The sequence below is a fragment of the Crinia signifera genome, chromosome 1 (genome assembly GCF_055691185.1).
Source record: "Crinia signifera chromosome 1, ASM5569118v1, whole genome shotgun sequence".
Taxonomy (NCBI): domain Eukaryota; kingdom Metazoa; phylum Chordata; class Amphibia; order Anura; family Myobatrachidae; genus Crinia; species Crinia signifera.
Window position 1 is genome coordinate 203672593 of NC_139217.1, and position 23354 is coordinate 203695946.

Sequence of the window (23354 nt, forward strand, 5' to 3'; positions counted from 1 at the left end):
CATGGTGTGCCTTGGCAATTTTAAAATCGTATTTAGTGTGCCGCAAGGTAAAAAGGTTGAAAATCACTGCGCTAGGCTGTTTTCCCGATTTCTAAAGGGCAAAATGCGCCCTGCCCCTCCAGCAGCGCCCCGCTAAAAGAGCCTGCTGCCTGACTTAATGGTGTGCCAGGGGAAGCTCCAGGCACCGCAAACTCGGCGGCGCTAGGCTTCCCCGGCAGCTCAGGGACTTCGGCGGGGCCAGGTCCTCCCCCTTGCACGACGGAGGCAGCCGGGCACGCCTGCTTTAGTGACGCAGCGGCCCAGGCACGCCCCCTTTAGTGACGCGGCGGCACAAGCACGCCCCCTTTAGTGACGTCGCGGCCCGGGCACGCCCCCTTTGGTGACGTCGGCGGCCCGGGACCGCCTACAACGATGACGTCGGTGGGCCCGGTCCGCCTCCATTGTGCTGCCCCCGTGCAGCGGCGCCCTGCCCTCAAAATATCCTAGAGGGAACACTATAATAGTCATTACAGTGTGTGCGGCATAATGTGTAATGGCCATTATGGTGTGTGGTATAATATTACGGTGACATTATGTGTCATGGGCATTACGATGTGCGGCATAAAGTGTAATAGGCATTATGGTGTGTGACAATGAATAATGGGCATTATGGTGTGCTTAGTGCTGGTGCAGTATTTCTATAGAAGTTCTATTGAGCGCTGGGTCTCTAAGGGCCTTATTCTAGTTCACTCTTTCTGACAAGATCCTTCTTAGATGGACAAAACCATGTGCACTGCAGGTGGGGCAGATGTAACTTGTGCAGCGAGAATTAGATTTGGGTGAGTTATTTTGTTTCTGTGCAGGGTAAATACGGACTGCTTTATTTTTACACTGCAATATAGATCTCATTTTGAAGTAAAACCCCACCCAAATCTAATTCTCTCTGCACAAGTAACATCTGCTCCACCTGCAGTGCACATGGTTTTGTCCATCTAAAGCCCCATACACACGGGGGAGATATATTGCTCAGCCATATATTGCTAGCAATATATGGCTGAGCAATATATTGCTCAGTTTCTCCTTTTCATCAGCGACCAGAGATGTCGCTGATGAAAGGGAACCTCTGCTGGGGGAGCCGCAGAGGTAATCAGCTCCTGCGACCAGCGATCATAAGGGGGCTACAAAAGGGAACGCGCACATGGCGATTTATCGCTGGTGCGCACTCCAATCACTGGCAATATGGTCGCCAGCAACCCTATTTCCAGCGATTTCAGCCCCTATCGCCCCATGTGTACACAGCTTAAGAAGGATTTTATCAGAAAGAGTAAACTAGAATAAGGCCCTAAGAGCTCTACCTGGCACAGCATGTCTAAAAGTCTCTACCTAATGCAGTGTGCATAAGGAGCTTTAGTTGACATAATGTGCATAAGCGTCACATGTGTGGTGTAATGTGAATAACAAACACTACTGTGTGGTGTAAGCTGATATGGTACTATTATGCGGACACGCTCCTTTGCCCTAAATTTTTGCTGCGCACCTCCAGTTCGCACTGTCCCTGTATTCGGTGTGTGTGTATGTTTCATTGGCGGGAGGTACAGGGACCTAATTACTTTTCTGGCACAGGGAACCAAAATGTATAGTTACTACACAGCTGCTACTGGGCACATGATGTGGCACTACCACTACGGGCATTATATAGTTTTTTCTTCAGCGTCCACATTCTGTACTTGCGGTCTCTTTCTAAAGTACGGGAGGGCGCAAATTTATAGTTTGAAGGAGGGCACCGAACACCCTAGCACTGGCCCTGAATAACAACCAATCAGATTCTACTTAAAATGAAACTAGAGACTTCTAGAATTCTAAAATTTGGTTAATATGAGCAATATCTCCACTTCAAAAAATCCACATTTTAGTAAATATACCCCCTAGATCAGTGGTTCCCAAACTTTTTTGACTCACTGCCCCCTAGAGTATCAGAATTTTATTTATGGCACCCCAAAAGGTTTTTATTGAGAAATTTGGAAAAAATATATTAAATTAAGTAAATGGTGTTTAAATGTCATCCTTAGGGTAAATTATGTAGTGAGGGATGGGATTAGCTTCTGTTTGTACACATATTTTATAATCAGAAGACTGGCCCCAAACAATAGTTTTACTTATTATACTGACCAATTTGAATTTGAAATACTCTTGGATCACCACCCTGAGGCACCCCTGGGTATGGGTGAAAACCGGACCAACACAAAACCTCCGGACCGGACATCAAACTCTGCATTTTGTAGCTTGTAGCCTCCGGGCCGGGGGGTGCCCTGTCCGGGGGGGGCTGCCTGTCACCAGGTAGAGGAGGGGGGGTAGAATAAAGCCTCCCTGCCTGTATGGTCCGGGCATGTAGCAAAAACCGGACGGTCCAGACCACCCGGGGAGGCTGTAATCTCCCCTCCCCCATGTCCCTGGTGATAGCTATCACAGGGACCCCCCCCCCGGACAAGACACCCCTGGACAGGACACCCCCCGGACCGGACCCTACAAGCTCCGGACTGCAGATTTTGATGTCCTGTCCGGGAGTCCGGGGTTTAGTCCGGTCCGGTTTTTACATAGTCCCTGCACCCCTGCAAGTATCTCAAGGCACCCCAGGGTGCCACGGCACACAGTTTGGGAACCTCTGCCCTAGATTGTAGTCTTCAGTGCACAGCAAGCCCCTTCGCGAAGTGTTTGCTAAACAAAGATACAGTACAGTAGATAGCTGCAGTGCCAGAAATGTTTAAATGCGTTTATCCTTAAGACATTACAACGCATAACGTCCACAGAATAATAAGCTGTAGTCACTCATGTAGAGTTGGACAGATATCTGCATTCTGCAACTTGAGCTTTTGTCACTGCTAATTGAGTTTTCTCAACTGTGCATGCGGCAACCGGGGTGTCAGAGTACGAAAACCCGAAGCCTCAGTTCCGGCCTACGGAGGAATGATGACGATGATGATGCAGTGGGGGCGTGCCAGGGACCGGAGTGGGCGGCAGCATGGGCGGGGATGGAGGAGGGAGGGACGCTGTTGAATATGACGCCAAGGAGGGAAGTTTGAATCGACAGACGCTACTACGTCATTTATCTTGGGACAAGTCTAGTGTGTACATGATATCACCCGCACCATGCCACCCCGAGTGTGCCCTCCCCTGGCACCCATCTAGCCACTCACGTTCTGCGGTCTCTGTCCAGCCGGGGGATGGCGGCTCTGGCACACAAGCTATGTGAGGCGGTGGAGAATGAAGATGCACAGTAAGTGAGACATGCTTAGCTGTGACAATGAGCAGAGCAGCTACCTGGTGATATCATTTATGGGACGTCTATAACAGAATAATATTACAGTGTATAATCCTTTTAATAACAAAACGCAGACACAGCAGTACAGTCAAACGAGCTGACACATACAACAATGTTACAATTAATTAATTTGAATACACAATATATGTAAATATATATGTTTTTTTTGGCGGGGGGGGGGGGGGATTTGTCAAAGTTTTTGTCTAATGGGCCCCACACACAGCACAATTTTCAGGCATTTTCTGAGCGATTTTACTAAATTGCTCAGAAAATGCCTGAAAATGCATGTAACTCACTGTGTATATAGCCCCCACAGCGATTTACATGCGCGCACCCGCCGTTCTGAATCTGTCAGAGATTCAGAATAGACGGGCTGTACAATTGAGAACAGTCACTCAGAAAGCTCCTGCTCCTCTCCCATGTGTGTGGCCACGGGCAGATGAGCAGGGGCTTCTGAGCGAACACTGAAGCTGCCTGAAGCCTGCAATCACCCTACACTACTGGGTTACCTGGTCAGTCACCCGCATAGGCGTGCGCAGCACATTTTATTAGGGGGTGCGCCATCAAAGGGGTGTGTCTAGCACCACCTATTGGGTGTGTCTAACATCACCAATCAGGCGTCTCTACCATCATCTATTGGCACTAGCTACTATATAAAACGTCTCTCCACCACACCATAATCTCCTGCCTATTTCTGTTCTAATTACTCTGAGTAACAGTACATGCAAATACAAACCTATTTGAATGACGCAGGTATTTAGTGATATGACAATGGTCTAGTAGAATTAATAATGCAAAACATAATTGACTGATGGGCGCTTCTTTTAATTGATTACAGTTCTAAAAAAACAAAAGTATTTGGTAAAAGGGTATTGCTGGTATTGCTAGCGGCAGGGAGGTGTTCATAAGGGTGGACACAGCATTAGGGGGTGCATGTGCACCCCTAACACTCAATGTGCGCACACCTATGGTCACCCGGAGTACTACTGCCCCCAGGTATGCTTCGCTTCTCTGAAGCGCTGCTGTCTCTGAGCTGCTGGGCTGAGGCTTGACAGGCTGCCGCAAGGTGAAGGGGTGATTGGCGCCGCTATGCGCTGGCTGCTGCTGGGAACTCTGAACCAGAGACGCTGCATGGGAGACCACGCAGCTCGAGCCTAGCACCAAAGTGCAGAGACTCTGCAGGAGACCCGGTGGCGCTGTGCAGGAGACCTTGCTGCTGCCTGCCGCTGATGAGCACACATCTCTGCGTATGTAGGGCCCTTAAGAAGCTGATTGGCTTGTAAGCCTTGATAAATACCACCCAAAGACATTCGATCTAGTTCATACATTGTTTTTCCCAAACTAAACATGTGACCATTCAGTACATTGAATGTATGATGTAAACTTTTTTCCTGTGCTGCGTGGTTTAATCCATGACCAAATTTGAGGGAACATGATGCATGCAGTGTGTGAAATTGTTAATGGTGTATTCCATTTCTCCTCTGCTTGTGTGCAGAAGTGATCCCAGCAACGGAACGATGGGGGTGGCTGCAACACAATGTACTGCGGTTTCATGGATAATGTAACTTTGACCTTTGTACTGGATTTTTTTTTTAGTAGCAAACTCGGGCACAAATATTTCCTTATTACCATTATCATGCAGAGGCTGCACAGTGTTGCTTCTGTATTTTTTACTGGACTAAATAAAAACCAGAGCCCGGACAAGATCCCAGAACGCCAGACCGGGCATCAAACTCTGCATTCTGGAGCTTGTAGTGTCCGGAGGTATGCCTGTGATAGCTTTCACCAGGGACATGGGGAAGGGGAGATTACAGCCTCCCTGTGCAGTCCTGACTGTTCCGGTTTTTGCTACATGCCCGGACCATACAGGGAGGCTTTATTCTCTCACTCCTCCCCTCCCTGGTGACAGGTGTCACAGGCAGTCCCCCCCCCCCCCCCCCTCCCCTTCCCGGACACGCCACCCCCCAAACCAGACACAATAAGCTCTGGAATTACAGAAATTGATGAATGGAGCCTGTCCAGTCCGCCGTTCCGAGATCTTGTCCATTTCTGATTTGTACCCATACCCATTTTTTTACTTCTTTTCATGTTTAGATATTATTTGTAAACAACAATGGGGCAGATGTATTAAGCATTAAAAAGAGATAAACGTGAGGGTGATAAACATCCAGCCAATCAACTCCTAACTGACATGTTATAGGCCGTTTGAAAATGTCAGTTGGGAGCTGGCTGCGCGTTTATCATGCTTTATCAACCTTGCATTCATCTTTTTTAAGGCTTAATACGTCTGCCCAATGTGTTTTTAAAATTGTTACTTTAATTTGGGCATATTTCGTCAATATTGCTGAACAGAAGATTTTATACAATCAGCTAAATTTGGTTTTACCACCTTCAAAGTAGTGTTTTTAACATTTTCCAAAATTTATTTAAATTTCCAGGGATGTAATAAATATCTAGCTGTCTTTGTTAGTAAAACATTCAGAAAGTTGTGGCGTGTTAACAATTTAATGTAAAAATATATTTCTTCATAACATGGTTTCCACTAGAAAAATAAGGGTTCTGTTATTGGTAGTGTGGAGCTGCTGGTGAAATCATGTTGTTGTTATCCAATGGTGATGATTGTGAACAAAGGGGAACCACAATAGAAGAGTTCAATCTTTGTGCATTGAGGCACCTGTAACAACCAAAATAACAAGTGGGCTATTGCATTGCTTCCCAAACTGTGTGCCTTATTCTAGTTCACTCTTTCTGACAAAATCCTTCTTAGATGGACAAAACCATGTGCCCTGCAGGGGGAAGATGTAAAATGTGCAGAGAGAATTAGATTTGCGTGAGTTATTTTATTTTGTTTCTGTGCAGGGAAAATACTGACTGCTTTTTTATTTTTACACTGCAAAATAGATCTCACTTTGAAGTAAATCCCCACCCAAATCTAATTCTCTCTGCACAAGTTACATCTGCCCCCCGCTTATTTTCCACTGATGCACCAGCACATGGAGAACAGCAGCACACTGAGGGGTAGATTTATTAAGCTCGGTGAAGTGATAAAGTGTCTGGTTTTTATCACCGGCCAATCAGCTCCTGCCTGTCATTTTTTCAAACCAAGCCTGTAACTTCACAGTTGGAGCTGATTGGCCGGTGATAAAAACAAGACGCTTTATCACTTCACCGAGCTTAATAAATTTGCCCCTGATTCACCAGCTGTAGATGCCTTTTCTGTCCTACTATACTCTGTTTACCAGGGGCACTCTCATGTTGTGCCTTGGAGATAGATAACCCTGCACTGACCTTACTGGCTAATCAGGGTGTCTAGTCCACGGGCCAACGCAGCAGATTTCCAGGACTTCCCTCATGTTACTCCTTACATATATATCAACCAAATAAACTTGCTCACTGGCTGGACAGTTATCTGGACGATTTTCACAACCAGCAGCAGCAGCAGCTTCTTGGTCTAAAGGCCCATACACACTACAAGATTTTCATTTCAAAAGACTTTCCCAAAATCTCTGATAAGGTCCATACACCCAGGGCAAGCCCAGGGTGTACGGACAGCGATGATCACGTTCATCGCTGTGGGAAAGCAGCTCAGTGCATATACACTGAGCGGCTTTCCCCCTGCCCTGCGCAGACGGAGGGGGGGAGGACGGCGTTGCAGTGGCGGTGGTGGTGGTAAAATATACACTGCTTGCCTGCAAAAAATGTAAGGCATGACTTTGTGGGACAGGAGACTATGCACTCTGTACTGCCCATTACACATTATGCCACACACCGTAATGTACATTACACATTATGCCACACACTGTAATGCCCATTACAAATAATGCCACATAAGTGTTGCTTACCTACATGCTCCTTTCATACATGGTGCCAGGGGTAACATGCTATGCGCACTGCTCTGTGCGGTTCTACCTACTTACGCTCACCTTGCCCTGCAGTCTGTCCCTGCCTACATCACTAAAGGAAAATCCGATTGTCTCAGAGCAGGTCCATCTGTCCCTGACTCGCAGCCAATCAAGCAAGGGTGGCTCGCGAGTTGCAAGCAGGCGTGTCATTCGAAATAGCCGCACAGCGGATGGTTGGACCTGCTCTGAGACAGCCGGGTTTACAACCACTCTGCAGGCTGTCTCCTTTAACAATGCAGGCAGGGACAGCTGCATACACCAGTGGTGGGGCCCGGGAGGCAGAGCATAGACAGACCCGTGTGGACATAGCACAGGTACACAGTGGAGTTCTGTGGGGTGGACCAGCGCGGCAGCAGGCAGGGTGAGACAGGCGGGGGAGCAGGGCTCTTCACCAGCCAGCCGCAGCAGCCAGCCGGACGAGGCGAGTGAGCGGGGCAGCGAGGACAAGTCCAGGAGGGTGAGTATGACAGGCGGGGGGAGGCAGCGGGGCACACCGCTGGGCTGAAAGTGGTTAATCTTTCAGCCCGGCAGCGTACACACACAGCGATGGAAAACCATCCATCATCACTGGATCTGCTGTTAAAACCAGCAGATGAAAGTCCTTCTTAGCGATGATGTGGGAGCGCACATCATCGCTAGTCGGGGGGCGCTGTCCCATACACACTAATCGATTTTCAGGTGAAAATCCTCAAGTGTGTATGGGACTTTTGATTTGTGGAATCTTTTTTATTTTCTTCATCAACAACATTTATTTGGACGCTGTAGCCATATCCCCAATATATTGTAGCTTACTCTAAAAAAAAGAAAGTATATTTCTCTTTCATCAATCCTGGTGACACAGCTAAACCATGGGATGTAGGATGGTCCGAAGGAGCCAGGTACCTGTGCTAAAGCTTTTAGAGGCAGGCTCCTCCCTTCTGCATCCCAGCATTCCCCAGTTCATTTTAGGTGCCCACCGGAGTTGGTACTATGCTGAAGGGCTGCTCCTGCAGATAGAGTAGCTAGGGTGTTTTTTTTTTTTTAAATTAATATTACATCTTAGTTAGTGCAGGCACAGTGTGAGGCTTCCAGGGGAAGTTTCCTCACACTGACAGCGCAGCAGGGGCTGACAGAAGCGCATCCTGTCAGCTCCCTGTGTGCTGAGAGATCCTGTCTGGTCTCTCAGCACAACGCTTAAACCTCCTCACTAGTGAGGTTTCCTGGACCATGGGGGACCCCGGAGCCGGCTCGCTGCATAGAAGGGGGGGGGGGGGATCATGGGTGACGGGCACCCCGCGATGGGGGCTGCCATCTTGGATGGGTTTACAGGCTAAACTCTGAGGAGATTGCAGCCTCTTACAGGAGCTCAGCACTGCTGGGCAATTCCATGTGGTCCCCAGTGAAGGGGTGACACAGGAAATAGATGAAATTTTCAGTTGGAGCGGCTCACAGGGGAAAAAGGTGCCAAGGAGCCTCCCACCCCGCTGTAGCAGGGACTTTGGTCTCTTCCTTCACTGCCCTGGCGCCCTTTCATCCCACACTGTGTGGAGCTGGAAGGTGATATTTTTTACTGCAGACCGAGTGACAAGCTTCTTCGGTACTCTTTACCTAGAAGGGCACCAGCGATTGAAATCGCGGTCCTCGGGGGTAAAAATCGCGGTGATCGCGGGCATCGCGGGTAAATCGGGATGACCGCGATCACCGCGATTTTCCCATAGGGAACAATGTTAAAACGGCAGATTGACCGCGATTTTACTGTTAAATGCCTCAATGGACCCGATTTGGGGCCAAATAGGCCAAATTAACCCTTAAATGTCCCCCCAAATTTTTAACGCCACCCCACGATCCACGCCAACCCGAAGCGTGGCGAGCGCAGCGAGCCCGCGAGGGGCGGCGGTACGCGTCCTCCGACCTTTTCATGCCCTACTATCCACTAGGGCGTGGCGTGAGAATATAATAGTGTGGCGAGCGCAGCGAGCCACCGAGCCTGAAGCGTGGCGAGGGGACGCGGATACCTTCACAGGTAGACGCGTCCCCTCGCGGGCTTCACAGGTGTCCGCCTCGCCACGGACACCTGTGAAGCCCGCGAGGGGACGCGCATAACTGTGAAGGTATCCGCGTCCCCTCGCCACGCTTCGGGCTCGGTGGCTCGCTGCGCTCGCCACACTATTATATTCTCACACCACGCCCTAGTGGATAGTAGGGCATGAAAAGGTCGGAGGACGCGTACCGCCGCCCCTCGCGGGCTCGCTGCGCTCGCCACGCTTCGGGTTGGCGTGGATCGTGGGGTGGCGTTAAAAATTTGGGGGGACATTTAAGGGTTAATGGGCTCTGTGGCCCATTTAACATTGATTCCTATGGCCAAATCGGGTGGATTGAGCCATTTAACAGTAAAATCGGGTCCATCGCGCCTTTTAACATTGATTCCTATGGGAAATCGGGAGCATCGCGTCGCGGGCATCGCGGGTACATTTATGGCCGGCCGCGACGCGACCGACGCGATTTCCATGTTTAACATTGGTTTCAATGGGAAATCGCGGGCATCGCGTCGGTCGCGTCGCGGCCATACATAAATGTGCCCGCGACGGGCGCCCTTCTAGGTAAAGAGTACCGCTTCTTCTGAGGCGAAACCATCCCCGGTGAACACAGAGGGTAAGACAGCAGACCGATAAGTTCAGTGTGTGTATATGTGTGTGTGTGTGTGTGTGTGTGTGTGTATGTATGTATGTATGTATGTATGTATGTGTATGTATGTATGTATACATCCTTTTTCCACCCCACCTATCCCTAATATAGACTCTGAGTTGGACGAGGAGTGTGTGGAAGACATGTCTTGGGATCAAAGGGAAGAGATTGAATCCTCTGTCCCTAGTGTTGATGATTACATTTTTCTGTAAAACAGGCATTGAATTTATCTGAGGTGAATAAGGCTCCCCAACAGGAAGTGTCCAGGAGACAGCTCAGGGACGCATGTGGGAGTGGGAGGGGTTTGGAAAACCCCTGATAAAAACCTCTTGGGCATAAGGAGTCTCTTAAGCCTGTACCCCATGCCAGAAGAGCATGTAAAACTGGGAAAAGGTCCCACTAGTAGATGCCCCGGTCGCTAGGCTGTCTAAAACTATTGCTTTGCCTGTGCAAGGGGGTGCTGCATTTAAGAGAGTTGCTTTTTGGCTCTGAATTGGAATCTCTCATTAAACAGGCAACGGGGGAAAAGAGTACACTTCTTCTCATGCCAGCAGCCAAGCAGGGATCTTCCAGGATTTCTGCTTTTTTGGGGGAGCTTCCTCCAGAGGACAGTCAGGTAGAGGAAGATTTGTGGCTGGAAAAGTTCCCAAGTAACATTTTGGTGCGTTCACAAATAAGCAGGCTTCCAAGGGGGAGGAGAAGCACTCTGCATGACAGGCCGAAGGTTCCCCGATCTGGAATCAGAGGGGGGGGGGGGGGGGGTTTGCCTCTTGCTTGTAACTGGATGCTTGGGCTCTATCCGCCCAGGACCTTTTGGTTTCCAAGGGATACAGGATCAACCTGAGGGGCGTTCCCCCAAGGAGGTTTCTGCCTACACCTTTATCCAGGGAGGCACGCATAAGAAAGGCCCTTTTGGGGGCGGCAAGCTCTCTCCTGGAGAAGGGCTTGGTGGTTCCGGTACCGGGGGAGGAAATGAAGAAGGGGTTTTACTCCATTCTTTTTTTGGTACCCAAAGCGGAAAACTCATTCAGACCAATTCTGAACTTAAAGTCCCTGAATCTCCCCTTGTTGGTGGATCACTTCAGAATGGAATCTTTGAGAATAATTCTCTTGAGCCGGGAAAATTCTTAGCTTTGGTAGATATTCAAGATGCCTATTTGCACGTGCCTATATACGAAGAACATCCATCTTTGCTACGTTTCGCGATAGGCGAGTTACAGCTGCAGTTTTGGGCTCTTCCCTTTGGGCTGGCGACCGCTCCAAGGGTGTTCACAAAGATTACGGCAGTCATGGCAGCAGCACCCAGGCTCCGGGGAATTTTAATCATCCCGTATTTGGACTACCTCTTGGTCAGTGAGTTTTGACTATTCTGGACTAGTCTCACGGTCCGTCAGTATGGCAATTTCTAAAGCTACTGGGAAAAATGGTGGCGACCTTCGAGAACCTTCAGTACGCCAGATTTCACTCGAGGCCGTTCCAATGGAACATCCTTGCATGTTGTTCGGGGAACCCGAAGGCCATGAAAATGGAAAAAGTTCTCTTAACTACGGAAACTCGGAATTCCTTATTCTGGAGGACGGATGTGAAATCTCTCCAATTAGGGTGTTCCTTTCGGTCATGGGATTGGCTGGTGGTCACCACCGACGCCAGTCTCCGGTGCTGGGGAGCAGTAACCCTGAAGTTGAGGTTACAGTGTCTATGGTCCAGTGTGGAATCGTCCTTACCGATCAATGTCCTGGAGCTGCGGGCAGGCTGGAAGGCGCTGCTGCAGGTGGAAGAAGTTCTGAGGGGATTCCCTATTCAGATCCAGTTGGACAATGCCACAGCTGTGGCTTACCTTAATCACAAAGGGGACACTCGCAGCAGGATGGCGATGCTGGAAGTGTCTTGTATCTTCGAGTGGGCAGAGGCCAATGTACCGGCCTTATCTGCTGTGTTCATTCCGGGAATCTGGAATGTGGAAGCGGATTTTCTCTTCAGAGCAGATCTCCTGGAAGGAGAATGGGCGTTACACCAAGAAGTGTTCCAGGAAATTGTGGCTCTTTGGGGACTCCCAGAAGTGGACTTAATGGCGTCCAGAAGCAATTGTCAGGTATCCAGGTTCTGTGTAAGGACCAGGGATCCGTTGGCGTGGGCAGTGGATGCCATGATAGTGCCCTGGAATTTCAACATGGCATATGTCTTCCCACCATTTCCCATGTTGACTCAGGTTCTCAAGAGAGTGAAGATGCAAGGAGCATCCATCATCCTGATGGCTCCGGATTTGCAGAGGAGATCTTGATACTCCAACATTCTGAGCTTGTCGACGGCGACTTCGGCCAGACTTACTTCCTTCACCAGGACCTAGTTCGGCTCAATTTAACAGCCTGGCTCTTGAAACCTCCATCTTGAAAAAGAAGGGTTACTCAGACGCAGTTATCCGAACCATGATTAATGCACGGAAACTGGTTTCTGCAGCTAATTATTATAGGGTTTGGAAGACATACATTAGATCAGTGGTAGCCAACCATAGCCCTCCAGAGCTACCAACAGTTCACATTTTCCAGACAACCTAGCTGCTGCACAGCTGCACTCATTTATCACTGACACACATTTTAAAAGATACACAGATGGAGCTAATTAGCTCACTTGTGATTCTGTGAGGAGACCTGCAAAACATGCACTGTTGGTAGCTCTCGAGGACTAGGGTTGGCTACCCCAGCATTAGATGGTGTGAGAGACAGACAGTTCACACTTCTAGATTTAAAATCTCCAGACTTCTGGATTTTCTGCAAGATGGATTTTCTTCGGGATTAAGCCTTCAATCATTGAAGATGCAGTTGTCGGCCTTGTCCATTTTCTTTCAGAAGAAAGTGGCCTTGTTACCAGAGGTGCAAACCTTCCTCCAATGGGTTACCTGTCTTAAGCCACCTTATAGACAACAAGTGACTACTTGGGATTTATCCTTGGTGTTATCTGTTCTTCAAAAACCACAGTTTGAACCGTTAAGGTCGGCTGACCTAAAGCTTCTTACTTGGAAATTAACTTTTTGTTGGCAATCGCGTCTGCTGGGCGTGTATCGGATATAAGGGCCTTGTTTTGTAAGTCTCAGTTTTTGGTGTTCCATGACGATAGGACAGTGTTGAGAACAGTTCCTAAGTTTTTGCCTAAGGTAGTTTCCTCTTTTCATTTAAACCAGGAAATTGTGATTCCGGTGTTTAGTACTCCTGAGGCGGTCAGGGACAGATTAAAGAAATCGGATGTTGTTCGCACTTAAGGTCGGTTATTGCTTTTGCCTTAATAAAGAAGGTAGACCAGTGCCCTTCAGAATTAATGCTCATACCACAAGGTCAGTTGCTGCCTCTTGCGCGATGCACCATGGGGCGCCTATGCAGGGCTGCCACTTGGTCCTCTGTTCACACTTTCACTAAATTCTACAGGTTCCATGAGTTTACATCGGAGGATGCTTCATTTGGGCTAGCAGTGATGAGACATGCAGGCCTGAGCTTACCCTCCCAAAGAACCGGCTCTTGAACGTCCCATGGTTGACTGTCACCAGGATTGATGAAAGAGAAAAGAGGATTTTTGTAAGAAATGACCGTTCTAATCCCTTTCTCTGAATCCATCCTGGTGACACAGCGATCCCTCCCTTACGCTCAGTAAGTAATGCCGTTTCATGTGTTGTCGTGTTATGATGGTTATAATTACTTGATTGTGCATATTAATATGTTCAGGCCTTGTACTGCGTTAATGTATCCTAGTGTGTTCTGGAAGTTAAACTGAGGAATGCTGGGATGCAGAAGGGAGGATCCTGCCTCTGAAAGCTTTAGCATAGGTGCCTGGCTTCTTCAGACCCTCCTACATCCCCATGGTTGAGCTGTGTCACCAGGATGGATTCAGAGAAAGTGATTAGAACGGTAAGTTCTTACAAAAATCCCCTTTTCTCTTTTATATTTTCTTTTTTTCTCTTTTGTCCTGAATATGAATCTGTGTACAATGGAGACCTCATTCTCTTGAGGCAGCACATTTGAGATCACTAATGTAGAATTGTACCTAATACATTGTTTCATCACAAATTTCAGAAAGTTAAGGCCCCCATACACTAGCCGATTTTGGTCAGATTTCAGCCAGATCAGTCGGATCTGGCCGAAATCGGACCAAAATCGGCTAGTTTTGATGTCCCCTCAGATCCGATGCGCGGTCCCGTGCGCATCGGATCTGCGTCGGGTGGTCGGACCTGCTGCACGTCCGACCACCCGACTTGGGACCTAGTGGGGCGGCGCGGCGGTAGAGGGAGCAGGGGGGGCTGGGGACGCTGCGGGGGACACAGGCGGCATAGAGCCGGGCAGGGGGAGCCGGCGGGAGCTGTCAGTAATGAATAAAAAAAAAAAAAGCCCATACAATGAATGGGCGGCCTGTGATTGGCTGAGCGCTCTCTCAGCCAGTCAGCAATTGGCTGAGAGAGCGCTCAGCAGCCAATCACAGGCTGCCCATTCATTGTATGGGCTTTTTTTTTTTTATTCATTACTGACAGCTCCCGGCCGGCTCCCCCTGCCCGGCTCTATGCCGCCTGTGTCCCCCGCAGCGTCCCCAGCCCCCCCTGCTCCCTCTACCGCTTTGCCGCACAGACGCTGTCCCCAGCAGCGGGGGACACAGACGTGTCCCCCGCAGCGTCCCTAGCCCCCCCTGCTCCCTCTACCGCCTCGCAGCACAGACGCTGTCCCCCGCAGCGTCCCCAGCAGCGGGGGACACAGACGTGTCCCCCACAGCGTCCCCAGCCCCCCTGCTCCCACCTCTGTAGCCCCCCCTGCTCCCCGGGTTTTTTACATGTGATAAATCGAGACGATTTATCACATGTAAAAAATGGCACATCAAGTGCCAATCTAATCAAGCTCCCCGGGGAGCAGCCGGGGAAGCTCAGGGGGAAGTCGGGGGCGACTTGTCCTAAGGACAAGTCGCCCTAGTGTATGGGGGCCTTTACATGCTTATTACAAAGTACAGTAGTTGCTGTTTTAATACAAATCAAAGTGATTGCTAGCCTAAGTACAGTTTTCCCTTACAGAATCTATCATCTATTGATTGATCAGTTTATTGGCTTAAATTGGGCATAACAATCTAGTAGGGATACAGATGATTTATCCATTCTGTCGAGACACTCTCCTTTACTGAGTTAATAAACACTGTTACATTTATTTCACAGCAGTTCTCAAGGATTATTAGAGGTGTGTTTTGTACCCACATGACATTTTTAGATTGTACAGATTATTAAGTGACATTTTCATTTTACATCTTAATTCCAATTTGTACCACAGCAGGTACTATATGCCCAGCTATACACTAGCTTCCATTCAGACATAAGATTAAAGGTCCATACACTGGGCAATTTTGCCCAGCGTGTATGGACAGCGATGATCGCTGTCAATGCTGGGGGGAAAGCTGCTCCGTGCATACACGCTGGTAGCTTTTCCCCCTGCCCAGTGCAATCAGCGGGTAGCGGACATCTTTCCATAGTGCAGCCCAATGCAAAGCCATCCAGAAAGCCACTCATCTGCTGCTGATACCAGCAATGAATGGCTTTCCCGGTGATGATGTGGGAGCGCACATCACCGCTCGCTCATAGCCGGGCCGTACACATTCGGTGGCTTTGAGCTGAAAGCCGCTCAAAACACAAAGTTTGAGCGGCTTTCAGCTCAATCGCCCAGTGTGTATGGGCATTTAGCCTAGTCGAAGCGGCTACAGCACTGCCAACTTTCCTATCCCATCTAAGTATATTTGCACATATCGGGAGATTGGCTCCCGTAATTTGGAAACATTGGGTGACATTTAATAGGAGGCAATTTTTTAGTTTATTTGGGGGGGGGGGGGGGGGGGGGGGCGATATTTTCGCAAAAAACATCAGTTTTTGCACTTTTTCTGAAATCGCATAGTTAATGAGATGCGAAATGCGTCAAATCACGCATTGTTGCTGCGGATTCGTACATTCTGGAGTGGCTATTTTTAGTAATGCCGAAACTCGCATCCAGATGTTTTCCCTTTTATAAAGTATACAAATTGCATATCTAATGAGATGCGAATTCAGGAAAACATTACAAAAAATTGCCACACAAGCAGACTAGGTTGTGATGGACGAATTTGACAGAACCATGTACAGATCATTGAGATCTGTGCATGGTTCAATGTTAAAATATGTGTAAAAGTTAAATTTGTTTAAAAAAAAATGGCGTGGGATCCCCCCAAGTGAGCATAACCAGCCCATGGCTCATTGAGCCAGACCTGGTTCCAAAAATACAGGGGACATAAAGTGTAGGGGCCTCACGTATTTCTGAAACCGGACTCTTGGACCTCTATACTTACTACTCCAGGCTCCAGCACAGACTCTCACCTGCAGCAGCATACCCCGCACTGACTGCGGGGTGAGCCGGCTGCCTCCAATGTACTGACAGTGGAGGATCGCAATGTCAGAGTGCTTTAGATACACTAAGCCCTGATTGGCTGTAGGCGTCTCCATGGAGATTTAAAAAGCTAATGTTTGATAGCTATTTAAACTACTAGAGATAAGGAACACACACACGTTTGTATGTGTATATATACTGTATAGTGTGTAATAATTATATATATATATATATAATAATTATCTCCAGCTATTGGACCGGCACTTCCCACAAAGTATTCAAAGAAAAGCTGCGTGCCTTTGTAGTAATAAGATGTACGACCAGGATCCTGGAGATCAGGAATAACACGTCACTGCAGCATAAGCTCAAAGTGGATGTAGATATATATAAACCACTTCAACGTTTCGGGGCACTGGTCCCCTTCGTCAGGATAAACACAAGGTGTCACACACAAGAAATATATAGGCAAGACTTACCCCCCTTAATCACTGCTGCCCCTCCCGCTGCTCCGGGTCACCTGGCAGTGCAGCGCGATGTCGATTCCCCGTACCGCAGTTTCCTGTTTCCGGCGGAAACCTGTCATCCTCTCCCTGCCGGTTCCCATGGCAACGTTCGGGTTAACAATCTGCAACAAACACATTATAAACATTAAAACCGCAATATTGTACTGTGTCTTGATTCATCTTTAAAAGTGCGGTTTTAATGTTTATAATGTGTTTGTTGCAGATTGTTAACCCGAACGTTGCCATGGGAACCGGCAGGGAGAGGATGACAGTTTTCCGCCGGAAACAGGAAACTGCGGTATGGGGAATGGACATCGCGCTGCACTGCCAGGTGACCTGGAGCAGCGGGAGGGGCAGCAGTGATTAAGGGGGGTAAGTCTTGCCTATATATTTTTTGTGTGTGACACCTTGTGTTTATCCTGACGAAGGGGACCAGCGCCCCGAAACGTTGAAGTTGCATTAAACACGTTTTTGCAGTGTAACCTCGTTTGTCAAGACTCTGAGTGCCGCTCGAGATATCGGTGGTTTGTACTAGTGGACCCAAGTGGTCACACCTGAAGGCACCGGAGCAAGTGAGTCCTGGGGGACAGCAGAGTGCTGGAGCCAGCACAGGATAGATATATATATATATATCTATTTAATCTCTAGAATTGTGCTAAATGCTGACTCTCGGTCGCCTATAACACATGGTCCTCTACTAGTAGAACCCCACAATCCAAATCACCCTACAATAGTGTTATATGGCGCCCTTACATAAATTTAGAGTTGAACTAATTTCTGTTTTTCCCAATCCTTATTTGTCCAATTTGTACACACTAAGATTTTTCTTTCATGTAAAATACATTTATTGACACATACATAAAAACCAAACTTTTTTTCAGTTAATTCTTGTCTTTGGTATTATCCTTTGATTATGGATGATATAAAAAAAAACGACTCGTTTTGTCTCCTTCAAGAGACTTCATCAGGGGTGTGCCAAATATTTTGAAATAATCTGGAAGAATCTTTAAAGTGATATAAACTGGATACGTCTTCTCAGTTTATTTGTAAACTCTCTGTTGTCTTTTTAGTATTTCTTTTATTGGAAGCTCCTTAACGCCTTCCTAATGTCTAGTAGCTTGGATGTGAATCCTTATATGTAAATTTTGTTTCCGAACCGTTTACTAATGGGTTATATTGACATACCTTTTTGTATTCCCACCTTTTAGAGTTCAAATTGATAGACAATCAGAAGGAGACCACTCCTTCTAGTGCTAGGTGCATGTACTAGCCATTTGGACCTTGAGGAGTACACATGCATCTGATAAATAATCAGATACCTCTGAATTTGAGAGGGGAGATGGGGACAAAAAATTATTACAGCTAGAATCCAAATGGATTTTTCAGTTATGAACCCTATCACTGATCTGGGTCTCGGCTCTTTTTTATGAATTCTTGGTCTACGGATGCATGTTTTTGTGCTATAATACATCTCTAACTATTGTTTTTTCACCTTAGTGGTAGTGCCTGTTAGGCACCGATGTATTAGGCTTATCTGCAATTATGAGGATTAAAGATGCTGTATTCTTCATTGACCACAAGAGGGTCGCATGTCTCCTGGATCGTTATACAGATATATTGTGTTGGATTTCACCACAAGGAGTTTAATGTATCTCAATACATATTTATAGTATGTGTAACGTTTATATGTTGTATGTATTTTTTGTGAACTTTTTACACTTTTTTTTTCACTTTGTTATTATGTTATATTAGATGTATTTCTTATGACATTTATACTATGCTGCTGCACATGTAAAACCACTTTCTGATAGGTGACCCTCCCCAGGTGTGTCTGGGGGGTGCAGTTGGCTGACCAGCTTACACGTGGATTGGGGCTATTTAATGTATGCCATTTGTCCAATCTGTATCCTGATGACAAGATTAAATTTCTCTTGTGTCTTTGTGACATGGGTGTGAGGGGTTACGGGGGTGGGGTGGGGGTGTGTCATCGACTCAGTGGGGCTGCAAGCTTCGCATATTACAGAATGAGGGCCCACTTGCAGCACGTGTGGTGCATGCTATATAAACTTTTGTAATTACATCAATCCAAATTTATATCAGTAAGCGCCAGTAGCGATAGTGCTCAGACAATATCACAGTATACATAAGTATGTATATGTGTGTGTATATGTATGTGTATATATATATGCAAGGGTCCCCAGGAGGATCAAGCACGTCACTGCAGCAATTTCTTTGAAGATAAGATGTTTATTGAGCCTCGACGGGCCGTTTCGGGGCACAACCCCTTCCTCAAGAGACTTCAAACAGGTACAAAAATCACCACAGTGTAAACCATTTAAATACCTTCACATTTGCAGCCAGTTCACCCTCAGCCACGCCAGACACGCCCCTCTGCTGCACGTCAGTCGGCTCTGGCGCACAGCAACAGCATCACCGTCTCACACACGCTGATCTGCTGCCATGACAACCAGAGACTGGCCGGCGACCAACTCACGCACCACAGACGGGAGCACCCGCAGCTCACACTATGCGGGAGCCCCTTGTCCGCGGCCCGGAGCGGGCTTGCAGGGATGTGCGTATCCTGGCTGGCACCATCACCGATCACCTCCTTGATCGGCGCAGGCCCCAGAAACAGCTGACGGCATCTCTCACAAGCCGCCGCTGCTCCCGTGGTAGCCTAGCAACCGATCAAGCTACCGTGACGTCACCTAAGTAGCACCCCATGGCCTTAATGAGCGGCTGGTATGGAGTTCATTTATGTGATTATTAGGCCTTCAAATATCATGTTTAGCTTGGTGCTACCATCACACTCTCAGTCTCAAACCCCTCTGTCCCTTACACCCCCTGTCTCTCCTCATTTTTCTTCCTAATGCTATTGTTCCCATCTTTTTTTCACACCCTGACATTCTCCTAAGGAGCCCATAGACGCTCCGTTTTTGCCGGCTCTGTCCTGTACTATGCGATGCGCATCACATAGTATGGTACAAAAAGTATGTGCTGCACATACTTTTTGTACTAGCTACACATCGTATCGTATCGCAGTGCATGCACAAGGCATGCAATCCGATATGATGTGTACTTTAAAAGTACAAAACGGACCGCAAAAAAGGACTGTGTATGGGGGGCTTAGCTCCTTCTTGTACTCCTCCCTCTCTTGCTCCTCCCCCTTTGTCTGACACCCTCTCTTTTATTCCCTTTTTTCCATGAAGCCCCCTCTCCCTCTTTGTCACTCATCTCTCTTTCTTGCTCCTTTCTCTTTTTTGATTTCTTTTTCCCAGACCCCCTTTTTGTCTCTTACTCCACTCATTCATTCTTCTGAAACCTAAGGGGCATTGTAGTGTCAGTAGTGGGAGTAGCTTTAAAGCCTGTTTTGAATACTAACCTTATAGGCCTCTGATATATTATAGTCCATGATATTTCAAACCATTTATGATATTTATAGCTTAGGTCGACACCTGAAATAGGTTGACATGCCGATGGTCGACATGGATGGAAGGTCAACACAAGCATTAGGTCGACAATGGCTAGGTTGACAGTCAAAAAATCTAAATCGGTACTCTTTACCTAGAACGGCGCCCGCGATTAGAATCGCGGGCGTCGGGGGTAAAAAATCGCGGGCATCGCGGGTAAATCGCGGGTACATAAAAATCGTGTACCCGCGATCACCGCGATTTTCCCATAGGGAACAATGTTAAAAAGCCTGATTGACCGCGATTTTACTTTAAAATGCCTCAATGCCCGCGATTTTCACATAGGAATCAATGTTAAATGGGCTACAGAGCCCAAATAGTCACAATTAACCCTTAAATGTCACCCCAATTTTTGTACGCCACCCCACGATCCACGCCAACCCGAAGCGTGGCGAGCGCAGCGAGCCCGCGAGGGGCGGCGGTACGCGTCCTCCGACCTTTTCATGCCCTACTATCCACGTCGGCGTGGAGTTGAGAATAGAATAGTGTGGCGAGCGCAGCGAGCCACCGAGCCAGAAGCGTGGCGAGCGGACGCGGATACCTTCACAGTTATACGCGTCCCCTCGCGGGCTTCACAGGTATCCGTGGCGAAAAGCGGACACCTGTGAAGCCCGCGAGGGGACGCGTTTACCTGTGAAGGTATCCGCGTCCCCTCGCGGGGCTCGCTGCGCTCGCCACGCTTCGGGCTCGGTGGCTCGCTGCGCTCGCCACACTATTCTATTCTCAACTCCACGCCGACGTGGATAGTAGGGCATGAAAAGGTCGGAGGACGCGTACCGCCGCCCCTCGCGGGCTCGCTGCGCTCGCCACGCTTCGGGTTCGCGTGGATCGTGGGGTGGCGTACAAAAATTGGGGGGACATTTAAGGGTTAATTCTGCCTATTTGGGCTCTGTAGCCCATTTAACATTGATTCCTATGTGAAAATCGCGGGCATTGAGGCATTGAATGCAAAATCGCGGTCAATCTGGCTTTTTAACATTGTTCCCTATGGGAAAATCGCGGGCATCGCGTCGCGGCCGTTTATGTACTGCCCGCGATGTCGCGATCACCGCGATGGGCGCCGTTCTAGGTAAAGAGTACCTCTAAATCTTCATCAATGAGTGTGTGTTTAATAAATGCTATTTTTTTTTTTTGTGTGTATTTCTCAGACTTACTTTTTTTTTCTTTCTAATCTCCAGTGAGGTAGAAAATCTCTTAAAATGCAAAGCTGATCCGAACCTGGTTCTCTGCGAAGGGATAGCAGCGATTCACCTGGCCTCAGGAAAGGAGAGCGAGAGTGCCCTCAGATGTCTGACAATGATTTTGCAGCACGGTGGAGATCCCAATGTCAGGTATGCCTCAATACAATACATTTGTGTATACTATGATTAATAATTAGTATATTTAAATAGTACACTAAACAAGAACAGAGTCATTTAAAACATTCAGGAGAGAGGCAGAGAGCAGTTATTCTGACTGGAAATTGGTATTGTCTATTTTTACAGTTGTAAGAATAGGCAGGAGCTCACATTGTTGGCGACATATGGCGTACACACTGGGCAATATGAAGATTTTTTTTCTTTCCCTTTAAGAAGTTTCTTCACTATAACATTTATTTTCTGCATGTACAGCTCTATTGGCTGGAGGCAGGGGCGGATTGGGGAATAAGTGGCCCTGGAAAATATCTGGAAGTGGCCTCATGTGGGCGATAGCAAATCATTAATGGGCGGAGCCAGCATAACATGGAACCCATGGGGCAGCCCGGCGCCCCCCGCCATGGGTGCGTGCACCCGGCACCCTACGTCTGCACATGCGCAGAAACGCAACATCGGTCGCACGGAGGATCGAACAAATGTGAATAACCCCCTTTATCCCCAACCAGGGATATTTGGACAAATATATATATATATATATATATATATATATATATATATATATATATATATATATATATATATATATATATATATATATATATAATGACCAGTTACCGACAGTAGCAACGCAACTTATACTGTACATATCGCCCACACCAGTTGCCGTCAGTAGTAGCGTAACTTATGCATAACACCCAAACCATTTGCCAGTTGTATCGCTGCTTATACGTAACCCCCACACCAGTTGCCAACATGAGTATCGCTGCTTATACATAACACCCACACCAGATGCCGACAGGAGTAGCGCAACTTACACGTAACACCCACACTAGCTGCAGACAGGAGTAGCGCTGCTTACACGTAACCCCCACACCAGCTGCCGACAGGAGTAGCGCTGCTTACACGTAACCCCCACACCAGCTGCCGACAGGAGTAGCACAACTTACATGTAACCCCCACACCAGCTGCCGACAGTAGTATCGCTGCTTATATATAACGCCCACACCAGTAGCCGGTAGTAGTAGTGCTGCTTATATATAACACCCACACCAGCTGCCGACAGGAGTAGCACAACTTACATGTAACCCCCACACCAGCTGCCGACAGTAGTATCGCTGCTTATATATAACGCCCACACCAGTAGCCGGTAGTAGTAGTGCTGCTTATATATAACACCCACACCAGTTGCCGACAGGAGTAGCGCTGCTTATAAGTAACCCCCATACCAGTTACTGACAGTAGTAGCGCTGCTTATGCGTAACCCCCACACCAATTGCCGACCGGAGTAGCGCTGCTTATTCGTTACCCCCACACCAGCTGCCGACAAGAGTAGCGCATCTCATACGTAACCCCCACACCAGTTACTGACAGTAGTAGCGCTGCTTATGCGTAACCCCCACACCAATTGCCAACAGGAGTAGCTCAACTTATACGTAATGCCCACACCAGCTGCCGACAGGTGTAGCACTGCTTATACGTTACCCCCACACCAGTTGCCGACAGTAGTAGCGCTGTGCTTATGCGTAACCCCAACACTAATTGCCGACAGGAGTAGCGCAACTTATACGTAACCCCCACACCAGTTGCCGACAGGTGTAGCGCTGCTTACACGTAACACCCACACCAGTTACTGACAGTAGTAGCGCTGCTTATGCGTAACCCCCACACCAATTGCCGACAGGAGTAGCGCAACTTATGCGTAACGCCCACACCAATTGCCGACAGGAGTAGCGCTGCTTATACGTAACACCCACACCAGTTACTGACAGCAGTAGCGCAATTTATACGTAA

General features: G+C 48.0%; 1 protein-coding gene across 2 annotated transcripts in view; it reads left to right on the forward strand.

The window, feature by feature from the left end:
• Positions 1–3020: 3020 nt before the first annotated feature.
• Positions 3021–23354, forward strand: part of ANKLE1 (ankyrin repeat and LEM domain containing 1) — an 84644-nt gene continuing 64310 nt past the window's right edge. For both annotated transcript variants that reach the window (XM_083179197.1, XM_083179198.1), the window contains exons 1-2: positions 3021–3253; positions 21387–21539. In XM_083179197.1, the coding sequence (XP_083035323.1) occupies positions 3201–3253; positions 21387–21539 (206 nt within the window). In that variant the 5' untranslated portion in view covers positions 3021–3200. The remainder of the gene's footprint in view (positions 3254–21386; positions 21540–23354) is intronic.